The sequence below is a fragment of the Amblyomma maculatum genome, chromosome 9 (genome assembly GCF_055883805.1).
Source record: "Amblyomma maculatum isolate TAMU_Amacu chromosome 9, ASM5588380v1, whole genome shotgun sequence".
In the NCBI taxonomy this organism is placed as follows: Eukaryota; Metazoa; Arthropoda; class Arachnida; order Ixodida; family Ixodidae; genus Amblyomma; species Amblyomma maculatum.
Genome location: NC_139352.1, coordinates 81,536,806 through 81,559,924, shown reverse-complemented (window position 1 = coordinate 81,559,924; position 23,119 = coordinate 81,536,806). Strand labels below are relative to the sequence as shown.

Here is a 23,119-nt window from a genome sequence, read left to right as displayed (position 1 = left end):
ATGAGACGTAAAACAGATTGCAGCCTATATATTTTTTTTTTTTTAGCACGTAACCTTCATCGGAAGTAGATGAATTATATTCATTCTTGCAGAGGGCATGTAACTGCTACCAATCAGCGGCATGGTTGGAGTGAATGGAATTTAGTTTTACAACCGACTTCTCATTGCTGGTGAACAGTCAAGATTAGCAAGTCTCGTTTCGAACAAGACCAACTCTGGAAAGCAACCCGCGGGTTTCCTTTGCAAATGTGAACATCGACGAAGCTGAGTGGCTCCCTGGTTGCAAGCGACAGCTGGTCACGTGACAAGCCTTGCCGCTTAACTTGGTTCACAGTGCACACTTGGAATAACCAAGGGTTTCTAACATCAGAGAACAGCCACACGTGCACATCACTGAATGCATGCCTAATAAGTGGGCATGTTTTCGTGCACGACATGGCCTTTTTTGTTGCTCTAACAGCCCCAGCTTCTTTTACCATTTTGTTTGTTGAATGAAGGGTTCTGCTTTCGATTGGCAAACTATTCTAGTTGATTTTTAGTAATCTGTATTTGCTTCATGCTGTTAAATTGCCTTTTTTTCCCCATCTCGTCTCACTGCAGCCTGCAACTGCAATGGACATGCCAGCAGGTGTCACTTCGATGCGGCAGTGTGGGAGCGTTCGGGCCGCGTGAGTGGTGGCGTCTGCGATGACTGCCAGGACAACACCATGGGGCTCAACTGTGAGCAGTGCATGCCCTTCTTCTTCAGGGACGCTCGACGAAACATCACCGACCCATACGCCTGCCAACGTGAGTGCGACCTTTCTGTTGGCATCTGAGCTTATCAGGTCTCATCTTCACGCACAACTGCTACTGGTACAAGATAGATATAGCATTCGAGAATTCTAGAGTAATGTAGCTTCTAATTTCTGTTCTTTTTTTTTAACCTTTTTCCAGCCTGTGACTGTGACCCTCGTGGCTCCTTGGACGAAGGCGTCTGTGATCCCCAGGATGATCCAGCTTCGGGGCTTATTGCTGGTCGTTGCCACTGCAAAAAGAATGTGGAATCTCGCCGGTGTGACCGCTGTAAAAAGAACTTCTTCAACTTCCAGGCGGCTAACCCTGATGGCTGCGAGCGTAAGTTTACTTTTCCTTGCAGGCTTTGATGATTTTTGCTAGGGCTCCAGTGATTGAGGCTTGCTTAACTCCAGTCGCGAAAAAGCAATGAAATTGTGTCGGTGTTTTCTTTGTCTACAGGAAGGAAAACTTAGGCGGTTAGGCTGTGACAAACCCTAAACAGGCATTTTGGCTAAGACTGCTTGCTACTAGCGAAGAATCAATGGTAAAAGCAAGCAAAGTGGTAAAAAAGAATGGTAAAATGGTAGGTGTAAACAAACAGTTAAATGGTCGACCAAAAGAGTGGTAAAAACTCAAATGCCAGGCATGAAAGGAAAAAAACAGCCGCGAAGCAATAAAAAAAAACAAAAAACACACACACAATGAAGAAGCCAACATACTGCTCAAGCCACTTACAGTGTTCTGCAACTTTACTGAACCCCCGTTTGAAAAATTCTCCAACCTCAACCAGAGGCTCATTTGGGCTGAAACTGCACGAAAAGCTTGTGAGTTATTGTCCCCTTCTTTACAAGGTAAGTTCGACCATGGTGCTTACTTGGTTTGGCCGCGCATGATGAGAAACCAGAACCGTCTGCGACAAGACAGAGAAGCAAAAAACGCCAGTGCAGAGTTTCTAGCAAAAGGCAGCTGTGGCGCCATCTGGCGTCGCTGGAGGAAAGCGCTGCGGTTCAAACGTGCCGAGGCAAGCGTGGCACGTTCCTGCAATGGTGCTAGATGGCGCCACTGCTGCCCTTCGTCGGAAAATTAACGTTTTCGTCTTTTGCTCCTCAGTTTCGTCGCTGACTGTTCTGGTTTCTTATCATGCGCGGCCAAACCAAGTAAGCACCATGATCAAACTTACCTCGTGAAGAAGGGGACAACAATGTGGAAGCTTTCTGCGCAGTTTTAGCACAAATGAGCCTCCAGTTGAGGTGGGAGAATTTTTCAAACGGGGGTTCTATAAAATTGCAAAACACTGTATACTACGCTGTCGCTATCATGCAGTGAGAGAATACCACTCGCATTATTAGGCTTGGCGGAACCCATAGTCAAAGGTTAGTCAATGATCAGTTGTCTGAAGATTCGTTTAGGCCAGTGCCTGCAAGGGCACAAGGAAAGAAGAGAGACACGACCTGCTCTTTCTGCATTGATGATGCAGTCTTAATATTGTAACTCTGAAACTATACTATGCATTGATGCTCGGAAACTGAGTGTGTGTATGTTTATGTCATCCAGCATGCAGCTGCCATGATCTCGGAACAGTCGACAATGGATGCAACGTCTACACGGGCGAATGCACCTGCAAACGTAATGTCATTGGCCGCGACTGCAACCAGTGTTTGGTAAGACCCTGAAATACAACTCATTATTTTGCGCACATTTGCGTGGCTTGTTATAATCTATAATTATAATAATTACTAATTATTATTGTGGTATCCCTGGCTGTATCCCTAAGCCGTGCTTGACTCAAGGAGCTATAGATGCTTTTTTTTTTTTTCATCATCATCATCAGCAGCCTGACTATACCCACTGCAGGGCGAAGGCCTCTCCCATATTTCTCCACTTAACCCGGTTCTGTGCTAGCTGCATCCACTTGACCCCTGCGAACTTCTTAATCTCATCCGCCCACCTAACTTTCTGCCACCCCCTGCTACGCTTTCCTTCCCTTGGAATCCAGTTTGTTACCCTAAGCGACCATCGGTTATCCTCTCTTCGCACTACATGTCCTGCCCATGTCCATTTCTTCTTCTTAATTTCCACTAGAATGTCGGTAACTTGAGTTATTTCTCTGACCCACTCTGCATGCTTCCTATCTCTTAATGTTACCCCTACCATTTTTCGTTCCATAGCCCTCTTCTTCTCTTTTACCTGCACTAGAACAATATTTTTTCTTCTTTCTATTTTCAGTATAATTTATAATTGAGTAGTAGTTTGTTTAATCATCAAGTCATGCATTTTACAATAGAACTGCATGAAATCAATCACAAATGTGATTCCAAGTGCGTAATTACCAAAATAAACTTGATATGTGATTCTTGTTTCGGTCTGAGACTGTTCACAGCAGGCACCGAACAAAATTGAATTCAAGGGTATCCTTTGTTTGCTTCAAGAGTGCCTGTTGTAATGTCCTCTTTAGTTTTGTAGATTTTGCATGAGCAAGTGAGGCAAAAAAATCCTTCTCGTGTGGTGTATGTGACAGTAATGGGCAGTATCTGAAAAAAATGATATAAGAAAACATTGGACTGTGACACTGAGTTTTTCTGGTTACTTTATGTTTAGCCTATGTGTTTTATAAGTTAACACCTAATGTTAACTGCTTACTTTCGTAACTGTAGGTGTTCAGAGCCCAATTTCATAGCACTTATTACATAATGAAGCATGCAGCTGAATAGATGACAAAACATAGAAGAGGTGCGCATGCACGCACACACACACGCGCACGCACGCACGCGCACAAATAAGGACAATGCTACACTGACAACTAATTATTCATACCTGCGCACCTTCTTCTTTCATAACTTCTTCTATGTACACATCACTTCAGTTTTCACTGTCCTCCCAATGATCTGTCTGTCTCTGTGTGTGTGCGTGTGTGTGTGTGTGTGTGTGTGTGTGTGTGTGTGTGTGTGTGTGTGTGTGTGTGTGTGTGTGTGTGTGTGTGTGTGTGTGTGTGTGTGTGTGTGTGTGTGTGTGTGTGTGTGTGTGTGTGTGTGTCATCATGTCTAACCAACTAGCTCCACGTTCTACTGGTATTATTGTTGGCTAGATGAGGTCCTGCATGTGTTAATTGCTTTAGATAATGAAGAGACACAGTTATGAAATCTTTAAGTGAAAAATCTGGAAATACCAATTAAATTGCTCTGGAACATTGTTTCACTCCATTTTTGTTGTTGTATCAAAACTTATAGTATGAGCTTTAATGTTTTGAGTGTGCTTCATTCTTTTTGGTGTGTGGATGAGCACACAACAGCCAAGCAACGTGAGTGGTTTCCTGCTTGCATTTCAAAAGAGATGGCACATGGGGGCATTGTGCAGATAGATTTATTTATTGATTGATGATTGCACAAAGAATCATTTGTATATTAGTAGTTGGAAGGTTGCTTTTAATTTCGTAGTGCAATGCACTGATTGGCGAAGCTGTTGTAACATCTGTATTGATTTTTTTGCCACTTGTCTGCTGTGTCACATCTGTTTAGGATGCTTAGGTGGCAGAGTATGCTACTTGCTTCCAAGGAGCAACTGATATGGAAAGAACTCCGCAACTGGTACTACATATGTGCGATGCAACATTCTGTGACAGCATTTTTTGTCAGTGATGAAAGCAGTGCAAGCAGTAGATGGCTCTGCTACTCACACAGAGAGTTCCACAAGTCCTTGAAGCAGCACAGCACCGTTCATCTATTCTCTCCTCCTTTGTTCTCACATTCCTCAGAACCACTTGCCACAGAACCGGAAGCATACCCCCAACTGCCGTTGCAGTTAAAAGACGTTTAATTTTTCTACCGTTTCCCACCCTCGATAGCCAGAGTTCTGGGGACTGAGCCAGGACGACGATGGATGCAAGCCATGCGACTGCGACCCTGGTGGTGCGTACGAGAACAGCTGCGATGTGGTCACGGGTCAGTGTCGCTGCCGGCCAAGTGTCCAGGGTCGTCGCTGTGACCAGCCAGAAACGGGCTACTTTGTTGGCAACCTCGACTTCATGGTCCACGAGGCCGAACTGGCCAAAGCCAGCCCTGTAAGTACATTTTGTTAAAATTGTGATTTCAGCGACCCACGCTCTGACAGTATAACCCGATTTAATGTACCTGAAAAGTCTTTTGAGCCCAATTTCGGGATGGACTGAGCATAGCTAAAGCCTCTAGTTTCTCGCAGTTCTGCATAAAATTGCGAAGTTGAATGTTTTTATGGAATAATATTTTAGCAGCCATAATTTTGTTTTACCTTATTGTTGTTACTTATCGAGCAAATGCAAAAGTTCTACAGGTAGTCCTCTTGTCGTAATTATTAGTAGGAAAATGAACTGGTATGGAAATGATTAGTTTTCAGTATTTGCGCAAACATAACGTAAAGGCTAGCTAGACCTCAGTGAAGCATAAAAGACATATTGCATGTATTGTGTCTGTCACTGAAAAGTTTGCTTCTCCTACTGACTCACAAGATTGGTGGCGAAGGTTGCCAGCTACCTTGAGCAAAATTGACGCCATTGTGGACCAACACTTGAATGCACTATATTCATACCTTGATTCTGAATAGAATGGGAAATGTAAGCTGGGGGAAAAAATATTTATTGTTATATTACTAGAGATACGGCAGCCTAAATTCTTTTGAAAAGAAAGTAAGAGCATGGCTTGTCAAGTTAGTCTTTTCTTTCTACTCCAGCAAACTTGCATGCCAGGCATGGCAGTTGTTTTCTATAGGATGCTGGTGTCCTTTGAAAGTACAATTAGTAGTAATAGCAAAATATATATATATATGTATTACCTTGCAATCTTCTCGCTTGCGTTACATGATTTGTTGCTTACTACTTCTTATAAAAAGCGTTGTCATGAAAGCGTTGTCTCGGACATTATGTTGGCTTGTGATCTCACACAAGCTGTTAATATTCCAACGAGAGTACAGGGCACATCATCCTCAATATTAGATCTGATTTTCCACAGCCGATCACTTAGTGATGTTAGTGTTGAAGTAGCAGATGGCATCTCCGATCACAAGTTGGTACTGTTTACATGCAGTATGCGTATAGCTAATTGCCCACCATTTCGGTGCAGGAAGACCGTTAGGGATTTTACCAGGGCTAACGATGAATCTGTTCTTGATTACCTCGAAATGGCCCTAGATAACTTTTCTGAGGGCGATGTGAATGACCTATGGAACAAATTTAAGTCCCATTGCCACTTTTGCATAGATAACTTCATCCCAAGTAAAACTAAAACTGTTCGCCGAAAAACTCCATGGATTACCCTCGAAATAATTCATTTAATTCACAAAGTCAAATGGCTTAGAAAACGCAAGACTAGTAATTGTGTACTTCAAAACCTAAGGCGTGCATTGGCAGAAAAACTTCGTGTCAGCAAACAATATTTTTATTCCAATACATTAGCTGAATTCATCAAAAGTAACCCTGCCAAATTTTGGCGCCACCTTAATCATGAAGGACGCAGAACCGTCGATCGTGTCAAGGTCGGCGAAAACGTTGTTCGCGACAGGTCACAAATAGCCAAGGAGTTCAGTCATTTCTTTCAGTCAGTTTTTTCGGATCCTCGTCCCCACCCTAGTTCTTACAATAACACGACCAGCGTTAGCCCGGAATTCATAGCATATGAAGGAATTTTTTCAATGCTTCTCAATTTGAAGCCAAAATCATCTTGTGGCCCTGATGGCATCCCAAACGTATTCCTGTGACGTTACGCTGAATCACTAGCACACTTTCTTGTTGTTATATTTCGCTCATCACTTTCTACTGGCGATGTTCCATCTGACTGGAGGCTTGCCCGTGTTGTGCCTGTTTTCAAGAAAGGCAACCGCGATCAGTTAACCTACTACCGCCCGATATCTCTCACCAGCACTGCATGCAAACTTATGGAACATATTATTTCGAACTACATATCTGACTTCCTAGATAGAACAACGTTCTCTCCCCATTTCAGCATGGTTTTCGCAAAGGGTTGTCTACAACTACTCAACTGGTTTCCACAATACATTCCTTTTCTTCGGTACTCAATAATGCTGGCCAAATTGATGTAATATTTCTCGATTTTAGCAAAGCATTCGACATGGTTATGCATTCCGGTCTATTATATAAACTTGACGAGCTGGGTATACCTCAAACTGTGCTTAATTGGATTTCATCATATCTAGACATGCGCCAGCAGTTTGTCGATTTTGAAGGCCATTATTCAGACTGCCTTTCCATAACCTCCGGTGTTCCGCAAGGAAGCGTGATAGGTCCTCTTCTTTTTTTAATTTATGTGAATGACTTGACTGCCTCTATCCATGAAAGTGTGAATATTCGTTTCTTTGCGGATGACTGCCTGCTCTTCAGGGCTATTAATAATACAAGTGATCAAGTGGTTTTAAATAAAAGTATTAACGCTGTTTCTGACTGGTGTGAAAAGTGGGATATGAAACTTAACGTCAATAAAACCGTGTTCATGCGCATCACGAACAAAAAATCGTACCATTCTTACCGATACACTATCAAGGACACCCTTATAATTGAAACCGACAGCTTCAAATATTTAGGAGTTACAATTAACAATCACTTGAACTGGTCCCCCCATATTCAGAACATCTGCTCATCTGCCCGTCTCAAACTAGGCCAACTGAGACATAGGCTCAAAAACTGCACCTCCGATGTAAAGCGTCTAGCATACAATTGTTTAGTCCGTTCCAAGCTAGAATATGCCTGCGAAGTCTGGGATCCTTATACAAAGCAGGATATTATTAAGTTAGAGCAAGTACAAAGATCAGCAGTACGCTTCATATATAACCGCTTCCGCAGACGTGATTCACCATCACAGTTGATAAGAATAAATGAAATCGAATCATTAGCATCTCGGAGAAGGCTAGCAAGAATAAAATTCCTCTTCAACATCTATTATCGCACGCTCCGTATGAATCCTTCGTTGTATTTTCAACCCTCATCGTCCAGAGTTACGAGGCGTCATCATCCTCATAAACTAACTCCTGTATTTGCCCGCACAAACCAATTCAAATATTCATTTTTCCCAAGGACTTTAACCGAGTGGAGTGGTTTGCCTTCGCATGTGTTTGAAGGTACAAATGTCCTCTCCGCAATTCAACAATTTTTGAAGCAATAACGTCTATTTTTTGTAATATATCAAAATGTGTTCTTGTTCTTTCCTTCTGCTCTCTTCTTTCCACGGAAAAATGTACTGTACATAGGTGTGTATAACGATGCTCGATTGTGCCCTATTCCTGCCAGGGCCTTTTTATGGCCTGCAGTATTGTATAAATAAATAAAAATAAAATAAAATAAATAACTCTCTCTGCATTGCGATATATTGTTTATTATGGATTTGTATAATTACCACTGTTTTCCTGTACTTGCAATTGTGATTTTGTTTTTTAACCCACTTCGCAGATACCTTTGTATTTGTCCCCCCCTTACACAATGCTTCTCTGGAGGCCTGTAAGGTATATGTAAATAAATAAATAAATATATGCATTCTCTGACATAAAATCACAGCATTCACCTCTGATTCTGGTTGAGGTGCATTCCGAATATATGAGGCATGTTTTAAACAAATATTTTGATTGCAAGTCTCCCAAGGAATATTGCAGATTATTTGTTCTCACTTTGTGGAATATAAAATTTTTCAACCGTGGCAAGTGAGTAGCGGCCATAGAGTTACGGCGATTTATTACCTTCTGCTAGTGCTTGGAGGTATCTGAGACGCATTTTACTATATACATCTACCAAAGCTTTAGGCATCTCTGATCCTGTTGCCTTTATCGTTGCCGCGGAATTTTTCCTCCATAAAAATTACTTACGTATAGTCTGTCTTGCCGAGCAAAAGAGAGATTATTTCTTTGCAGGACTGCCAAGTTCTGGTGCGGGAGCCTTATGCTGAGCGGGAGTCATCATGGACTGGACTAGGCTTCATGCAAGTTCACCAGGACTCTTACCTGGAATTTGATGTTCCTGATATTCCTACCTCTATGGACTATCACCTTGTCTTCCGTTACGAACCCAAGGTAGGTGGATTTTTTTCCTCCTGCAAGAATTTTTACTGGGAGAAATGCGAAACATTGTGGAGTGTCTTGAGCGTACAAGGGCTCGCCAAGCAGCACGTGCAATTTTAATTTTTATTTCGGTGCCTTGATATTGATCTCATGTGAGTTCAAGCCTAGTTCTGCACATACAGTATGTTTCAATATGTGCACAAAAGGCTGAATGACAACAGGAACATATTTTGCTCATTGCACACATCTTAGTTTGGACATTGATTTTGGAAGTAGTAAGTTCTGATTAAGGGGGGATGCAGGGCTGAAATCACAATTTCCACCAAAAAAGAAATGATTTCTAAATTTTTGGAGTTTTGGATTTTCCACATATTAAAGGAACTTCTCGCCAAGTTTGACTGTCACCTACACAGTTGAAAAATTATTAAAATTAATTTTTTTGTGAGATGGGAGCTCTCACCACCAAAAGTGCATATGAAAACCAATTTCAATATGGAGCCGCATTGCGGGCAAAAAAAGTGACCGTGGAGTGTATTCCCAAGTTAAAATTCTCTAGCCAAAAAGGACCCGCTTTCGAGAGTACAGCAGACAGCTAAAACGAAAAACAAAGGAAAGGCAAATTTTAGGCCGTGGCAACAGCAAATTGGATAGTAAACCAAAATAGAAAATTGGACTGACTAAAATGCAATGCGTAACCTTTCAATGTTGTTTTTGTATTACTGGGGAGCCTGGCAAATCAAAGTGCTCGACAAGCTGAAGATAGAATAGCGAGCCTAGGCAAAGAAGTGCGCCCAGCAAGTGCAGAGCTGTTTTGTTTCCAGAGCTGAAAACAAAACAAAAAAAAAAGAGGCAACTCGAAGCAGTTGCCACAGAGAAGTGTTGTGTTGAAAAGGACGGCCAAACGTATGCACCATACTACTTTCATTTATTAATTTAGGCCCTAAATTTGAATAGCATGTTCTGAAATCTTTGAACTTATTTTTCTTGATTTGCACTTTTTGCAAGAGCACAACTCGTAAGAAAACTACCATTTCCAAACTCTTTTGCCAAAGGCTACTTTCACGGTGATTTCTAGACAGAAATTTCGTTGGGAGTAAGATAAGGTACTATTTTTTGGATTCTTAATTATTCTCTGAGAAAAAAAGTATCAAATATGTGACATATAATTACAACAGAAAAAAATGAAGTTTGTTTTTAGAGTGCTCAGATTTTTATAAAAGTGTCATAAAGAACTCACAATTGGCCTTATCCTGCACAATGAACTACTGAAGAGTTAGCTAAGCACAAATGGTTAGTATATATTCATGATTTTTGAAATGATTTTCTTTAAGAGGCATACTTAATTACTCATTATGACAGCCACAACCTTTACTTCTATTTGTGCTAACGTAATGAAGCTTAGAATATATTCTAGAAAGAGGAATATAAGCCATCCCTGAAAAATTTATAAAAATTGGTGCAACAGGTCAAACGTTTACCCTTTAGCCCCGCATCCCCTCTTTAACCATTTCATTTTTTTTTTATCTCTCTTTTAGCTTTGCAATGATTATAGTCATGCTGATAACATAAATGTGACTGGAATGTTTAAAGATATCTCACTAACATGAAATTAGCATTAGGTCAAGGGCAAGTTGCATGCAGCAGCGCGTCTAATTTGTAAGGGGACTACGAGATACAATTCACCAACTTTAAGTAATGGAACTAACGAATGCCACTCACTTACTAAACTATATACACAGGTTCTGAAAGAAAAATCTAGTGTAGAAAAAAAGATATTGTAGGCCAGTATTTGCCCCTGACTGTTTCTTCTTTCTAAGACTAATTTCATCGGACTGATTATAATATTTCATGCAAAATATCAGACTGATTATAATATTTTATGCAAAATAAACTTGGCTTCTTGGCAATGTTTGCATTAAGAAGGATGAAGTCGTATCTAAGGCCTGGCTGTTTACTTTCAGCTTCCCCAAGGCTGGGAAGAGGCTATTGTGACTGTGGACAGACCGGGACCAGTTGATCCCAATGGCCCCTGTGCCAATGCCATCCCTCAGGATGACCGGCAAGTTATCAGGTTCTCCGGCGGTAAGTTAATCTTTTCTTGGTTATGATTTTGATGATGGGTGAATGCTTCAAGAGAACTGGTTTCAAATGTTTTGTGCCCTGTTCTCGACAGGTGACCGGTACGTAGTTGTTGCGCCACCTGTCTGCCTGGAAAGGGGCAAGCACTACAAGGTGCGAGTGACCTTGAAGCAGTACGATCGCGAGGTAGACACGCCTTCGGCATCGATCCTAATCGACTCGGTAAGCCTTGCATTTGTAGATTTTGTCATCTGGAATGTGCTTAGAAGAGTGACAGAATTTTGGGAAAATTCTACGATGCTCTTCTGAGAGGAGCCTAAGTTGTTCTATTGGAACACATGTTGATATACATCAAAACGGAATGACAAGAGCACGGTTTAGCCTAAAGAGAAAAAAACGAATTCTATAGTCACTTTTCATATTCGGAAAGAACGAGCGAAAAAAAAACAGCAAAAAGAACTGGTGAAAAAATTGCTGCACTAGAACACAAAAGCACCGTCTCTGTCTGGTACCATTATTTATTTCAGTCAATTATGCAGTCAAATTTGGTTAATGCATACTCAAAGGCACTGAAAATTTGCCCGATTGAGGAGAGCTGCCCAGATAACATTAACAAAGCTGAAGCACTAACTTAAACAAATTGGTTATTTAAATTGCGTAAACGTGAAATGATCAAGGGTTTGCAGTTCTATATAAAAAATTTCATAACACAGCAGACATTTTTGTCCTCAAAAGCCATATTTAGTATGTCACTGTCATGTTTACATACATTTAAGTAATTTTGTTTCTATGCTGCTGGTTATAACTCGCCTAAATTAGATCCTCAGAAGCCATATTGAGTATGACACTGCCATGTTTGCATACATTTAATAAAATTTTTCTCTACGCTGCTAGGTATAACTCACCTAAAATACAGTCTCTCGGTATTTGAAACGTGCACTCACTTTACATCACTAGATGCAACAGACTCAGACTGACTGTAAACACTTGTCCTGCTCTTGCAGATGGTGCTTATGCCAGACATAAATGCCATCCCATTCTTCCACGGAACACCGGCAAACGAGTACAGGAGGGAAGAATTCGAACGCTTCCGATGTGGCCAGGCATTTTATGCAGTGCGAAGAGGTGGAACTCTTCCTGATGTTTGCAAGAAGTACCTTTACAGCATTGGCTTCTACGTCTTCCAAGGAGCTCAAGGTAAGACAGCCAGTAGTCAGTGCTGCATAAGGCTCTTACGCTGAAGCCCTGTGCTGAGTGGAGTCGACATGAATATACATGTGCTGTCGCGCAAGTGCAGTAATGCCAGACCTATCTATAATGGTGGTCAGGGGGGCATGTTGGGGTGTGTTGGCAATACCCTGACTCTACATAGGACCAGCATATAGCCAACATACACCCAATATTGTGCCAATCGTGTGGGCTGTCTGGGTATTTGTTTGCCAGGCCCATCTACAGTGGTGGTCAGCAAGCATGTGGAGTACATGTATCACTTGGAATGAAGTCATGAAATGAAAGTTAATGGCATCGCAAAGAATAGTAGTAACATTAAACCTTGATCCTGTTGCAATGTTTGTTTGCATGACTCAGTTCATATTGTGAGCATTTTAAAACCTCGGCACCAGTTGAAGAATTAAGCTGATTGCTTTGTGCCTAATAAGTAGTGGTGTCTGATAGGCAGCAAGGCCTTCGGCTTCTGTTTGCAAAATGCTCTTCCTCTGCTAGCTAGCTAAACTGTTTTTAACAACACAGACATAACAAATCGACATCCCCTCTGGTTTGGAGTTGTAAATTTATTGAAGTCTAGTTTGTCCCTGAAGGCATGAGAGAGGTGCTAGAAATTCCATGCTCAAAGTAAAAAAAAAAAATTAGAGCACATATTACAGGCAGGAGTGTAACAGCAGTGTAGCGGTTATGTCAGAGCGGCAGATTGCTTGCTAAGCTACCATCCAGCAACCACTTCAAGCTTGCACCAGCTGTTAAATTTTTGTTTCTTTTTTCTGCTTTCAGACTGCAGGTGTGATCCACAGGGCTCACACAGCAGCGTGTGCAACACTCTGGGTGGACAGTGCCAGTGCAAGGCCAATGTGGTGGGCCGCAGCTGTGACCGCTGTGCCCCCGGAACATATGGCTTTGGACCCGGAGGCTGCAGGCGTAAGGGTTTTCGTTTTCTAATTAGTAATGATGTCTTAGGTTATTTTTCGAAAAAAATGTGACTCACCAAGTGTCTTCCAGCTGGCACGAAACACCAGCCCAATGTTGGTATTGTGTTGACAATACAGTTGTTCTGTGATGGCTGATATTAGGCCAGGGGTTTAAACTGTGACTTGCCTCTGCCTCCTAGACTGCACAGACGATTGGCCGAACATCGGTACTGTATTAGCATTATATTTAGTCCTATGTTTGACCAGTAATTACCGATACAGTACAAATATTGGGCCAGTAGTTAACAGTGCGACTCACAAAGTGTCCTGAGAGGTGTTTTGCCCAACAGCCTGCGACTGCAATGGAATTGGCTCCCTGGACAACTTCTGCGATGCCCAGACGGGCCAGTGCAAGTGCCGGCCCAACACGTATGGCCGGCAGTGTGATGAGTGCCAGCCAGGATACTGGAACTACCCTAGTTGCCAACGCTGCGACTGCCATGGCCATGCCGACACGTGCGACTCCAGGACAGGACACTGCATCCAGTGCCGGGACTTCACCACGGGACCACACTGCGACAGGTGAGTTGTCATGCGGTGATTATATTTCCCCCCTTCTGTGGCACCTCTGGAAATACTCTGTCAAATGCTTTTTTGCTATGACTGTGAAAAAAAATTTCATTTCTTTGTGTTTAGTGTACATTGTGGTTTCGTACTGCACTGTATGATACTCAGAATAAGGCCACATATTTCTACTCCAGCTTGCTTACATTGAGGATGATTATTGAAGTTTCTTCACTAACGGAGTGTTCCGATAAATTTTTGACAGCATGTATATCTATGCCATAGACTTGATTGAGACTCAGGTCTTATGTGGATGTCAAGTGCTGCCCTATCTGAAGTTCTGTTTGAAGCAGTGTTTTTATTTTATTTTTTTGTCACAAAAGCACCATCTAAAAGCCCCAAAACAAAAAAAAAAAAACTACAAACAGGAATTCCTACTCTGAAATCTCGATGCTGCAGATCTCATGGAACATAGTGGAAGAATACTTGCACATACTCTTATTACTTTGGCCTCAAAGAAACCAGGAAAATTTTTCGAATTAACAGCTGGAAAAAATGTCCAACACTGTTTGCATCACAATAATTTTATCTAATAAATGCATTGAATACGGTTGTCTACGTATTTAAGATGAAAACTAAGTGACAGCGATAATTTTCCACAGTATCATCAAAATTGCTTTGCTTTTCTGTACAAACTACTGTACAAAACAGAAATGGAGAATCCTTATCAGAACTAGACAATGCTCAGGTCTTATTAAAGCCAGACACTCATTTTTGTGATTAAATCTGAGTGGCATGCCTCTGAGCTTGTGATTGATTGGGTGCAGGTGTGAGATTGGTTACTATGGAGACCCCCGCTATGGAGTGGACATCCCGTGCCGTCCATGCCCCTGCCCCGGCACTGCAGACAGCGGTGTGAACCATGCCACCAGTTGCGACCTGGACCCACGCACGGGCAACGTTATCTGCCACTGCGCTCAAGGATATGTAGGCAAGTTCAAGCCTAAATTCGCATGCATATTATATGAAGAAGTGTCTTAATTGTATTCATCTGCATACCACCGCCTCCACACTTATAACTTCTGAAAAATCTTATTCTCGTCGAAGGCGAAAAGCAAGGTGCCCGTGTGCTGTGCGATGTCAGTGCATGTTAAAGAACCCCAGGGGATCGAAATTTCCGGAGTCCTCCACTACGGCGTCTCTCATAGCCTGAGTCGTTTTGGGATGTTAAACCCCACAAACCAACCTTATTCTCGTCGAATTTTACAGGATTTTGTCGACTGCTCACTTTGCACAGTGTTTTCTTTTTTTCCTTTGACATTTCCCAAATTTTGTTTATTGCGTGCTTTATTTTAGTACAGGTACAGTCATTTAGTGTGAAAGTATTCATACGATCATCAGAGCCGAGCAAAGGATTTCTTGTGCCTCGCTGGCAGCCATAGCAAATGTGACACCTGTGCTAGGCCTAACCTAGCCACGTGTGGTACAACACTCCAACGCTGAAGATTCCTTGGCGCATTACTACTTACCTTCGGAGTTTTCTTGACGTGTTGCAGTTGGCACTGCAACACCATGCCAAACAATGTTTTTGCACATTTTAATCTAAGGATTAAGCAGAGCGGAGACCGGCCAAACATTCTGTGAGGCAACTTGAGCTTAACTGTTTCTGTCCCAATGTAAAAAGAGAAATGCCAGCATGGCTGGTCTACTAAGTCTAGTTCTTAGAGTTGTGACGTTCGCATAGCTAATTGTTTGCTCACAAAGGCTAGGTTTATGATGGGGAGCATGATGAATTCTTGACACAAACGGAAAAGTAGCACATGATATCTAACACTATAATTATTGCAATCAAAGTTGTTTGTACCACAACTTCATTAATATTCATAATGACTTGAGGACTTTTTTTCTTAAAATATTTGCATTTTTTTTTTAATTGCTCAACACGTTTCATGCCTTCTGTAGTGTCACAGTGTCTCTTCTTTGTATCGCTAAAGCAAAACACCTTGGCTAACTGGCTTTATCGTCGAAAAGGAAAGGAAATTGTTTGTTCATGTGTGTATTATTTAAAAGATTATGAAATTAAGATGCAGCGCTAAGGTGTGTAATTGATCAACAGTCAAATAACCTAAAAAATAGCAAGGCTTGCTCTTGCATGTCTCTTAGCATTCCTCTGTATGAAACCTGAAAGGGTCTTCTAGTAGGTTTCGAAAAGCACTGGTTTCCCTGTAAAAAAATTGAGAGCCCCCGTTTAAAGGTTACAGTAATGATTATTGTGTTGTTTCCTTCCACACTTGCTTTACTTTGCTTCATTCGAAACAGGTGAGCGGTGTGACCGCTGTGCCAACAACTACTACGGCGAGCCCAACGTTCCCGGTGGCTCATGTCGACGATGCGAGTGCAGCGGCAATGTCGATGAGACACAACCAGGCAACTGCGACTCGCGCACTGGTGTCTGCCTTCAGTGCCTGTACAACACGGAGGGCCCCCACTGCGAGCGCTGCAAGCCGGGACACTACGGGAACGCCTCGCGTCAGCAGTGCATGGAGTGCGTGTGCAACCTGCTTGGCCAGGACCCCAACCAGGCCTACTGCGACGCCATCACAGGTAGGTGCTTTAACCTGCGACCATGGCTTCCGGTATTGTGATTGGGTGCAGGAAGTGGAACCTTACGGGGAAACTTCAGATTCTTGTATGTGAACTTGCTCACTTTGAACCGGCAATTTGTCCAAACTGATTCTCTGGTCACGCCGACGTGAATTGCGAAGCTAGAATATGGAATGCAAAGAACAAAAAATTGCAGACAGTGCCAGGGAATGACCTTGGATTTGGAACATTGGGCTGTTTCTTGACCCTCAGAGTATACCGTTGAATGCTAAGACACATCTTCATAGTTCCAAGGGTGCATGTCACTGCTCCAGTTCAGTAATATAGTATGACCTCTGGTCTAGTAAACATGTGGAAAGTTGCTTAGAACACAGTACGTGTGTACTGGGCATGCTGTGTGAAGAATGTCTAAGGGAAGCGTAGACCACAAGATACATACTAGTACACAGAACAAGCGAGATCATCCACTGCCTTCAGGAATTTGCTGTCAACTACTATGGTCACTATCACTTTCAGAGAGGCTGCATTCTAGCTATGCTACTTTCCAACCACTCCTTATTGAATCTTCGCACCTTTTGTGCTGCTCTTTACAGTACCGTAGTAGAGGGGTAACACATTGTAATTGATTCCAATTTTAATTTGAGCATCTGGAATAAATGGTCATTGATTCAAACTTCAAGGGACCAGAGATTTTTTTTTTTTTTAATTATCAGAAGCACGCACTGTAATATAATCCAAGACACAGTGCATTTTGTTTTATGGTTACCTCTGCATACAGTGAGTAATGTGGATCGTATTCTCTGTGCCAACATGGCTATAAGCACGGGCATAGCATAAAATATAAGTGAAATGCACTGGTTTGTCTGCTCAGCCAGCAGCCTTCCATTAGTCATGTGGCTGTGAAAAATGCTCCTGATAATGTGCTGGTTTTCAAATAGAGTAAAGCTATGTTAACTAGGACTTGAGTGGACAATCGGAACAATCACTTGCCGTGCTGAGGTACTACTGGCAAAATTTCAGCTGACACTGCTCGGCTAATCGGACTCATTCGGCATTCGGCAAGTACCCAAAAGTGTGTGTGGTACAAACTGCATATGAATTAAATGGCTGTAGAATGCATGGATAATATAGCTGCCTAACCAAAATTAAAATGTTCTTAATGAAAACTTTAAGTGAATGTGCTGCTATGCTGATGTGTCAGGTAACAGGTTTTTCTTCCGGTGTTCTTGTGCAAACTAGGGATGTACGAATATTGAAATTTTTGAATACGAATCAAATATGAAAAAAAAAATGCCTTCAAATATCAAATTTCTGATCAGATAAAAAAAAAAAAAAATTATAAATAACAAACTGTTCATCTTGTTTACTTCAAAAATGCGCATGGCATTTGAAAACAAAATTAAACTAGAATTGCACAGAAGTGTATACTTTATAGTTTGTACAGAATTTCATTTGTTAGTTATGATGAACTCATGCACGTTGGTTGCCTGCGTTTGAGATGAAAACCAAGTTGTAACACTTGTTTTTTCCTGTTTCATAGTGCAAACCAATCAGGCTGTGCTATGCTAACAAAGCAAGGCAGTGTTCCAACTTATACAGCCGTCGCACGGGCACTTTGGATCGCGATCGGTAACGATTGAGATTAAAGTATCAAGCATGGTCGACATGGACCGTGCTACACATACCCACTCAATTCTGATCAACAAGTTAAATCTCCACGCGAGAGATGGCGCTGCAGGCACAATAATAATCGTCATAAGTTTGTCATATGTATAAAAATACAAGCTGGATTAAAACTGTTATGCAACATTTCAAATTTTGGGGAGAAAAAAAGCAAAACAGGTTAACGACTTTGGTTGCACACTGCATCGTTATTAACTCTAAAGTGGCCAGCCTGTTTGAACTCGCACGTATTTTACCACTGCCGAAATGCATATGTGATGTCAAGAGTATGAACAAAGCTTTGCAATTCAAGTCACGTAAATTTAAATACAAAGTTATTTATTTTCAAATTGTTTGTTTTTATAATGAACCTTTTGAGTGATGTTTACTTTTTAATTGGCGTATTCAATTAACGTCTGGAAACAAGGTTTGCAACTGCAGCTCGACCGCTGTAGAGGTGGTACAGCAGGATCGTGGGTGATCGCGATTGAATTTGCTGTATAACAATGATGGATTCACCCTGAGCTCGATTTAGATCGACTTGATCACGATCAAAACTGCCCTTGTCGTCACAGGGGTATTACTCTGGGAAACTCGAGAGCATGTATGACAGGGGTATTACTCTGGGAAACTGGGGTATTACTTTGACAGGGGGTGTTACTCTGGGATTACAATACATTAGGAATAAAATACCACTTTGACTTGTGTGGCATCCGTGTTCCTCTCTTTATCGCCCACTTTCGTGCTCAATTTTGTGTCCACCTCATTCAGGCCAATGCCCATGCCTGCCGAATGTGGTGGGTCGCTCCTGCGATCGGTGTGCCCCCAACTACTGGAAGATAGCCAGCGGAGAAGGCTGCGAGGAGTGCGGCTGCGACCCCCTGGGCTCGTACGAGCTGAAGTGCAACGAGTTTGATGGCCAGTGCCCATGCAAGCCGGGCCATGGTGGCCGACAGTGCAACCAGTGCCAGGACAACCACTGGGGCGACCCTCGTGTCCGCTGCTACCGTGAGCATACTGCTTTTGAAGTATTGAATACTTTACGTAGTTGCATCCTCAATGTTTCAAGGGCATTATCATAGTTGCATTCTCCAGGTCAGTCAAAGTTGCCAAATGTGGCTCTGTAGGCTCTGTAGTGTAGGCTAATTGATTAGACAGTTGAGTGCTATCAAAATGCAGCTATGGGAGCCTGTGACATCATAAGCAGTGTGTCCCAGTTAAATGCAACCAAGGTTTTAAAGCCCAGGGAAGTCAACTAGGACCTCTACAGAGTTGCTTGTCCTTTTTTCTTTCGTGAAGGTTAATTCGTAAAGACTAATAATCTAACGTGTAATTATTGGATTGAGGAACTTTCGGTGTAAATGCTTTTTATCTTTTTCAAAAACAGCTAGTTACATTGTCTGCGTCAAGCTAGTGTTTATGGAGAGTGTTTTTGTTTATGGCCAGAGACGATACTTTTGAACAATTAAGAAAGCTTCTTCATGATAGTGGCACCATTTTATAGTCTTGAGACGCATCCCAGATTACAAAATCTCTTTTCTCGGCAGCACTCTCTCCAATGTAACTTTGTGGTGTGCACACTGGGCGAGCGATTTATCGCATCTGGTTACATGACAAGTTTCTTTGAAGGCCAATAAATAAAGCTGCGTAAATCATTCCGTGACAGAAACAGCAATGCTAGCAATTTTTCAAGGCGGCCTACAATTTTTGCATTGACACTTTCTTTCCTATGCCAACAAATAAAAATTAATACCCATTCCAATTATTTTTCTTTTCTGATTTATTCTAATTATTCTTTATTGAGTAATTAATATTGACTAGTGAAAGAAGTGCTACAGAATAGGATAGACTACTCTGAAGACCTCTTTATTAGTTTCTCTGGACTCTGGTTTGCTGGATAATTGTTATATTTAGCTGGGACACCCTGTATAATGCAGCCAAGTTCTCTTACATAGCACTAGGGGGTGGTAGTGTAACCGCTGCTTATTGTTACTGAAGCACAAGAAGTCTGGATTTTTCTCTATTCTATTCTTTTACATGCAAATAGGGATGGAAATTTTTGCCCTCTGAAGAATTGCAACATTTCTTGCTGTGAAAAAATACCAGTCTGTTTCTCAAATTTTTACTTGCGCATCTTATCTGACAAGGGACATCTGTCTTTGTCAATGCCAATGTCACCTGCAGGACGTGCTAGTCATGAAAACTCTTGTAGCAAGAGAGAGCGCTGCACTAACGAGGCAATTTGTTGCAGTATTTCAAACTTGAATATTTGAAATTTAAACAGTGGCCTGTTTTAATGACAGTGAATATCAGCAGATTTGTTGGCATAGCTGCATTATATGGAGTGTGTTTGGATGAAAGATACAAAAGAATGTGGCTTATGTACAAAATATTTACACAATTGTAACCTACCTTCTAAAACTTTAATATCCGAAGTGGGGGAGGGGTCAACTTACCAACATTCCAAACCAAAGCATTACACTACCTTAATAAAGGCGATACAAAGTAGAAGTCAGGGATGCTGTGGTGTCATTGCAATTTTATGCTTGTCCAGAGGGATTTTTCAATCAGTTTTTATTAACTACATAAACAACACTCACATGATTGTCGACAGTTGATAGAAGGGCCAGTTTTTCAATCACGGCAGCAACACTCAAAATGGTGGCGATGGCGATGGAAGAATCGACAGTTGCTTGAAGAGCTGACACTGCTCGTTATGTTTTGATGCATTTGACTTCATTGCTGGGCATGTTTTTACAGGAAGAGGTGTGATCTTCCTATTGCGCGAGTGTCTTAGTCTCTTCTGCTGCTTCTCCCAACAGCCTGCGAGTGCAACGTGCCTGGCGCGGCTACCAGCCAATGTCACCGCAACAACGGGTCCTGCGTCTGCATTCCCGGCGTAGCGGGCGATCGCTGCGAACAGTGCGCACGCGGTTTCAAGGGGAGGGCACCATACTGCGAGCCCTGCGGAGAGTGCTTCGACAACTGGGACCGAATCATCCAAGAGCTTCGCGGTAATAAAAAAAAAACATGCGGTTAGCTGTGGTTGGCAGCTGAGCTCTGTAATTTCTTTTATTTAACCATTTTGCTGACACTTGCTGTCAGACTTTGCTGAGCAGCTGTGGAGTTCAGATAATCACTAAAATACATTGTGTAAACTTTGTGTAAACTTCTAAGGCAAAGGCAAACTTTTTGTTCGCCCATACATATGGTTGTTTTCCCTTGGCAGAGGAAACGCAAAACATGATTAACTCGGCGCGGCAGATCAAGCAGCAGGGAACGACGGGCGTGTACACGCGAGAGTTCCAAGAGATGGAGGACAAATTGCACGAAGTGGAAGAAATCCTGAACGGTGCCAACATCACTGGCCTTGACCTCATGGACCGGCAGTCGCTCATTGAAGAGATTCGGTCAGTGTCTATACTCTTTCATATATCTGTAGCAATTAAGCTTGAAGCAATGAACAGTTGATGAAGGAGCCATTGATGATGTCACTACTCCTTGTCTGTTTCACATTAGCTCAACCATCAATCTTTTCTTTTTGTTATTGTGCTAGATGCTTCATTTCTCACATAGGCTTTACGTACCTGCTACATAACTGAAAGACTTCTGCTTCTGAATATGTGACTTGTCATGTCTTTATGATGTGGTGAGCTCGCACTGGCAACAAAAAAACAAGTTTATTAACCAAAGGAGCACATGAAACGCAAAGCATGGAAATTAAGTGCTCAGTTGAAAAATGCATGATAGAAGGGTGAAGAGCAGTTGTTTTCTTGATCGATGTATTGATAGACTCTTCTTTTGTTTGTCTGTTTAGAGTCTTCAAGCTGTGATAAACACCTTCACATTTCATTTCTGTGAATGTCAAAAACTGAATGTGGAGATGCATGATGCTTACCCAGTTGCATAACTCAAATCAGTGCCTATCCTGTGTGGTTGTGTATTCCATGAGCCGTTGTCTACCTTAGCTCTGCGCTATTTTTGGATAGATATATGCCTGATCCATTGCCCTTCCTTCACCAATGTTAGGCATTCTTTTCTAGTTTTTACACTTTCTTCTTTATTAAATTTCCCACTTTTTAGTTGGGGTTGCCTTTTCCCACACACCCCTTTCTGCTACACAGAGTAGTGTGTTTTGGGGTTCCTTAGATGGTGGCAAACAAACTCTGGTTTTTAGAAGAGAGGTTTTTCTTTTCTCAAGAATTTATAGGGGGTCCTTGTTTTGATAATTAATCAAGAAATTTTCTGAACCTAGCAGTCCATGGCATTACACTATCTCAAAGGGAAAATACCCTCAGAGGATGTCATCTACCTTCATGAACTAGGAATATCTTCTAGAGGACAAAAATTTCTTCAGAACCAATTTGATGACCACTGATCAGGAGTATTTCCTGTTGAAAATGTTGTGGAAAACTGTAGCACTCAAGTTTATTGAACTTCCATTCACCGAAAGATTCGATACAGCAGCACCACGCCCCTACAAATAGTGCTTCTCTTAGCAGCGCTCTTGCCCACCTTGTCATGTGGTGAAGCCACCTAAACTGCCTGTAAGCCCAATGGTGGCCATTGTCTTGCTAATTTTGCGCTAAAGGTGTTGTGAGAGATTATTCTGTTATACAATGTTGGTAACTCTAGGTTAGACCTCTCATTATAGGCAGTAGGTAGCTCAAAAGCGCCCTTGCGCTGCTGCTTCGAAGCAAAGCAGGCTAAGCCTAGTGGCACCTCATGCGAGGCACGCTTCCAGCTGACATCAGCGCGAAACACATTGCTGTGAGAAGTGCATCGCTAGCATGGGTGCAGTGCATTCTTGCTCCTAGGTTACACATCATCTTATGCGTTGCCATTTTTTTATATGTTTAATGTTGTTTTTATAATTTAATTTTGAGGACAACGTAGAGACTTATGGAACAAATAATTAACTTAAGAGATGGGAAGCGTGCAGAGCGAGTCGAGAAATAAATCGAGTTAATGACATTCTAGTGGAAATCAAGAAGAAATGGGCATGGGCAAGACGTGTAGGGCAAAGAGAAGATAACCAATGGTCACTTAGGGTAAAAAACTAGATTCCAAGGCAATGAAAGCGTAGCAGGGGGCGGCAGAAAATTAGATGGGCGGATGAGGTTAAGAAGTTCGCGGGGGCCAAGTGGATGCAGCTAGCACAGGACCAGATTAATTGGAGGAATGTGGGAGAGGCCTTCGCCCTGCAATAGGTACAGTCCGCTTATGATGATGATGATGATGATGTATTTAATGGTCCATATAGT

General features: G+C 42.0%; 1 protein-coding gene across 8 annotated transcripts in view; it reads left to right on the top strand.

Annotated features, from left to right (window-relative positions):
- Nucleotides 1-23,119, top strand: part of LanB1 (laminin subunit beta-1) — a 55,376-nt gene that overhangs the window by 19,398 nt on the left and 12,859 nt on the right. For all 8 annotated transcript variants that reach the window (XM_084579235.1, XM_084579236.1, XM_084579242.1 and 5 more), the window contains 15 exons: nucleotides 601-789; nucleotides 937-1,116; nucleotides 2,332-2,438; nucleotides 4,619-4,834; nucleotides 8,659-8,817; nucleotides 10,767-10,887; nucleotides 10,979-11,106; nucleotides 11,889-12,081; nucleotides 12,892-13,035; nucleotides 13,376-13,607; nucleotides 14,417-14,580; nucleotides 15,909-16,193; nucleotides 18,627-18,863; nucleotides 20,678-20,869; nucleotides 21,085-21,265. In XM_084579235.1, the coding sequence (XP_084435361.1) occupies nucleotides 601-789; nucleotides 937-1,116; nucleotides 2,332-2,438; nucleotides 4,619-4,834; nucleotides 8,659-8,817; nucleotides 10,767-10,887; nucleotides 10,979-11,106; nucleotides 11,889-12,081; nucleotides 12,892-13,035; nucleotides 13,376-13,607; nucleotides 14,417-14,580; nucleotides 15,909-16,193; nucleotides 18,627-18,863; nucleotides 20,678-20,869; nucleotides 21,085-21,265 (2,728 nt within the window). The remainder of the gene's footprint in view (nucleotides 1-600; nucleotides 790-936; nucleotides 1,117-2,331; nucleotides 2,439-4,618; nucleotides 4,835-8,658; nucleotides 8,818-10,766; nucleotides 10,888-10,978; nucleotides 11,107-11,888; nucleotides 12,082-12,891; nucleotides 13,036-13,375; nucleotides 13,608-14,416; nucleotides 14,581-15,908; nucleotides 16,194-18,626; nucleotides 18,864-20,677; nucleotides 20,870-21,084; nucleotides 21,266-23,119) is intronic.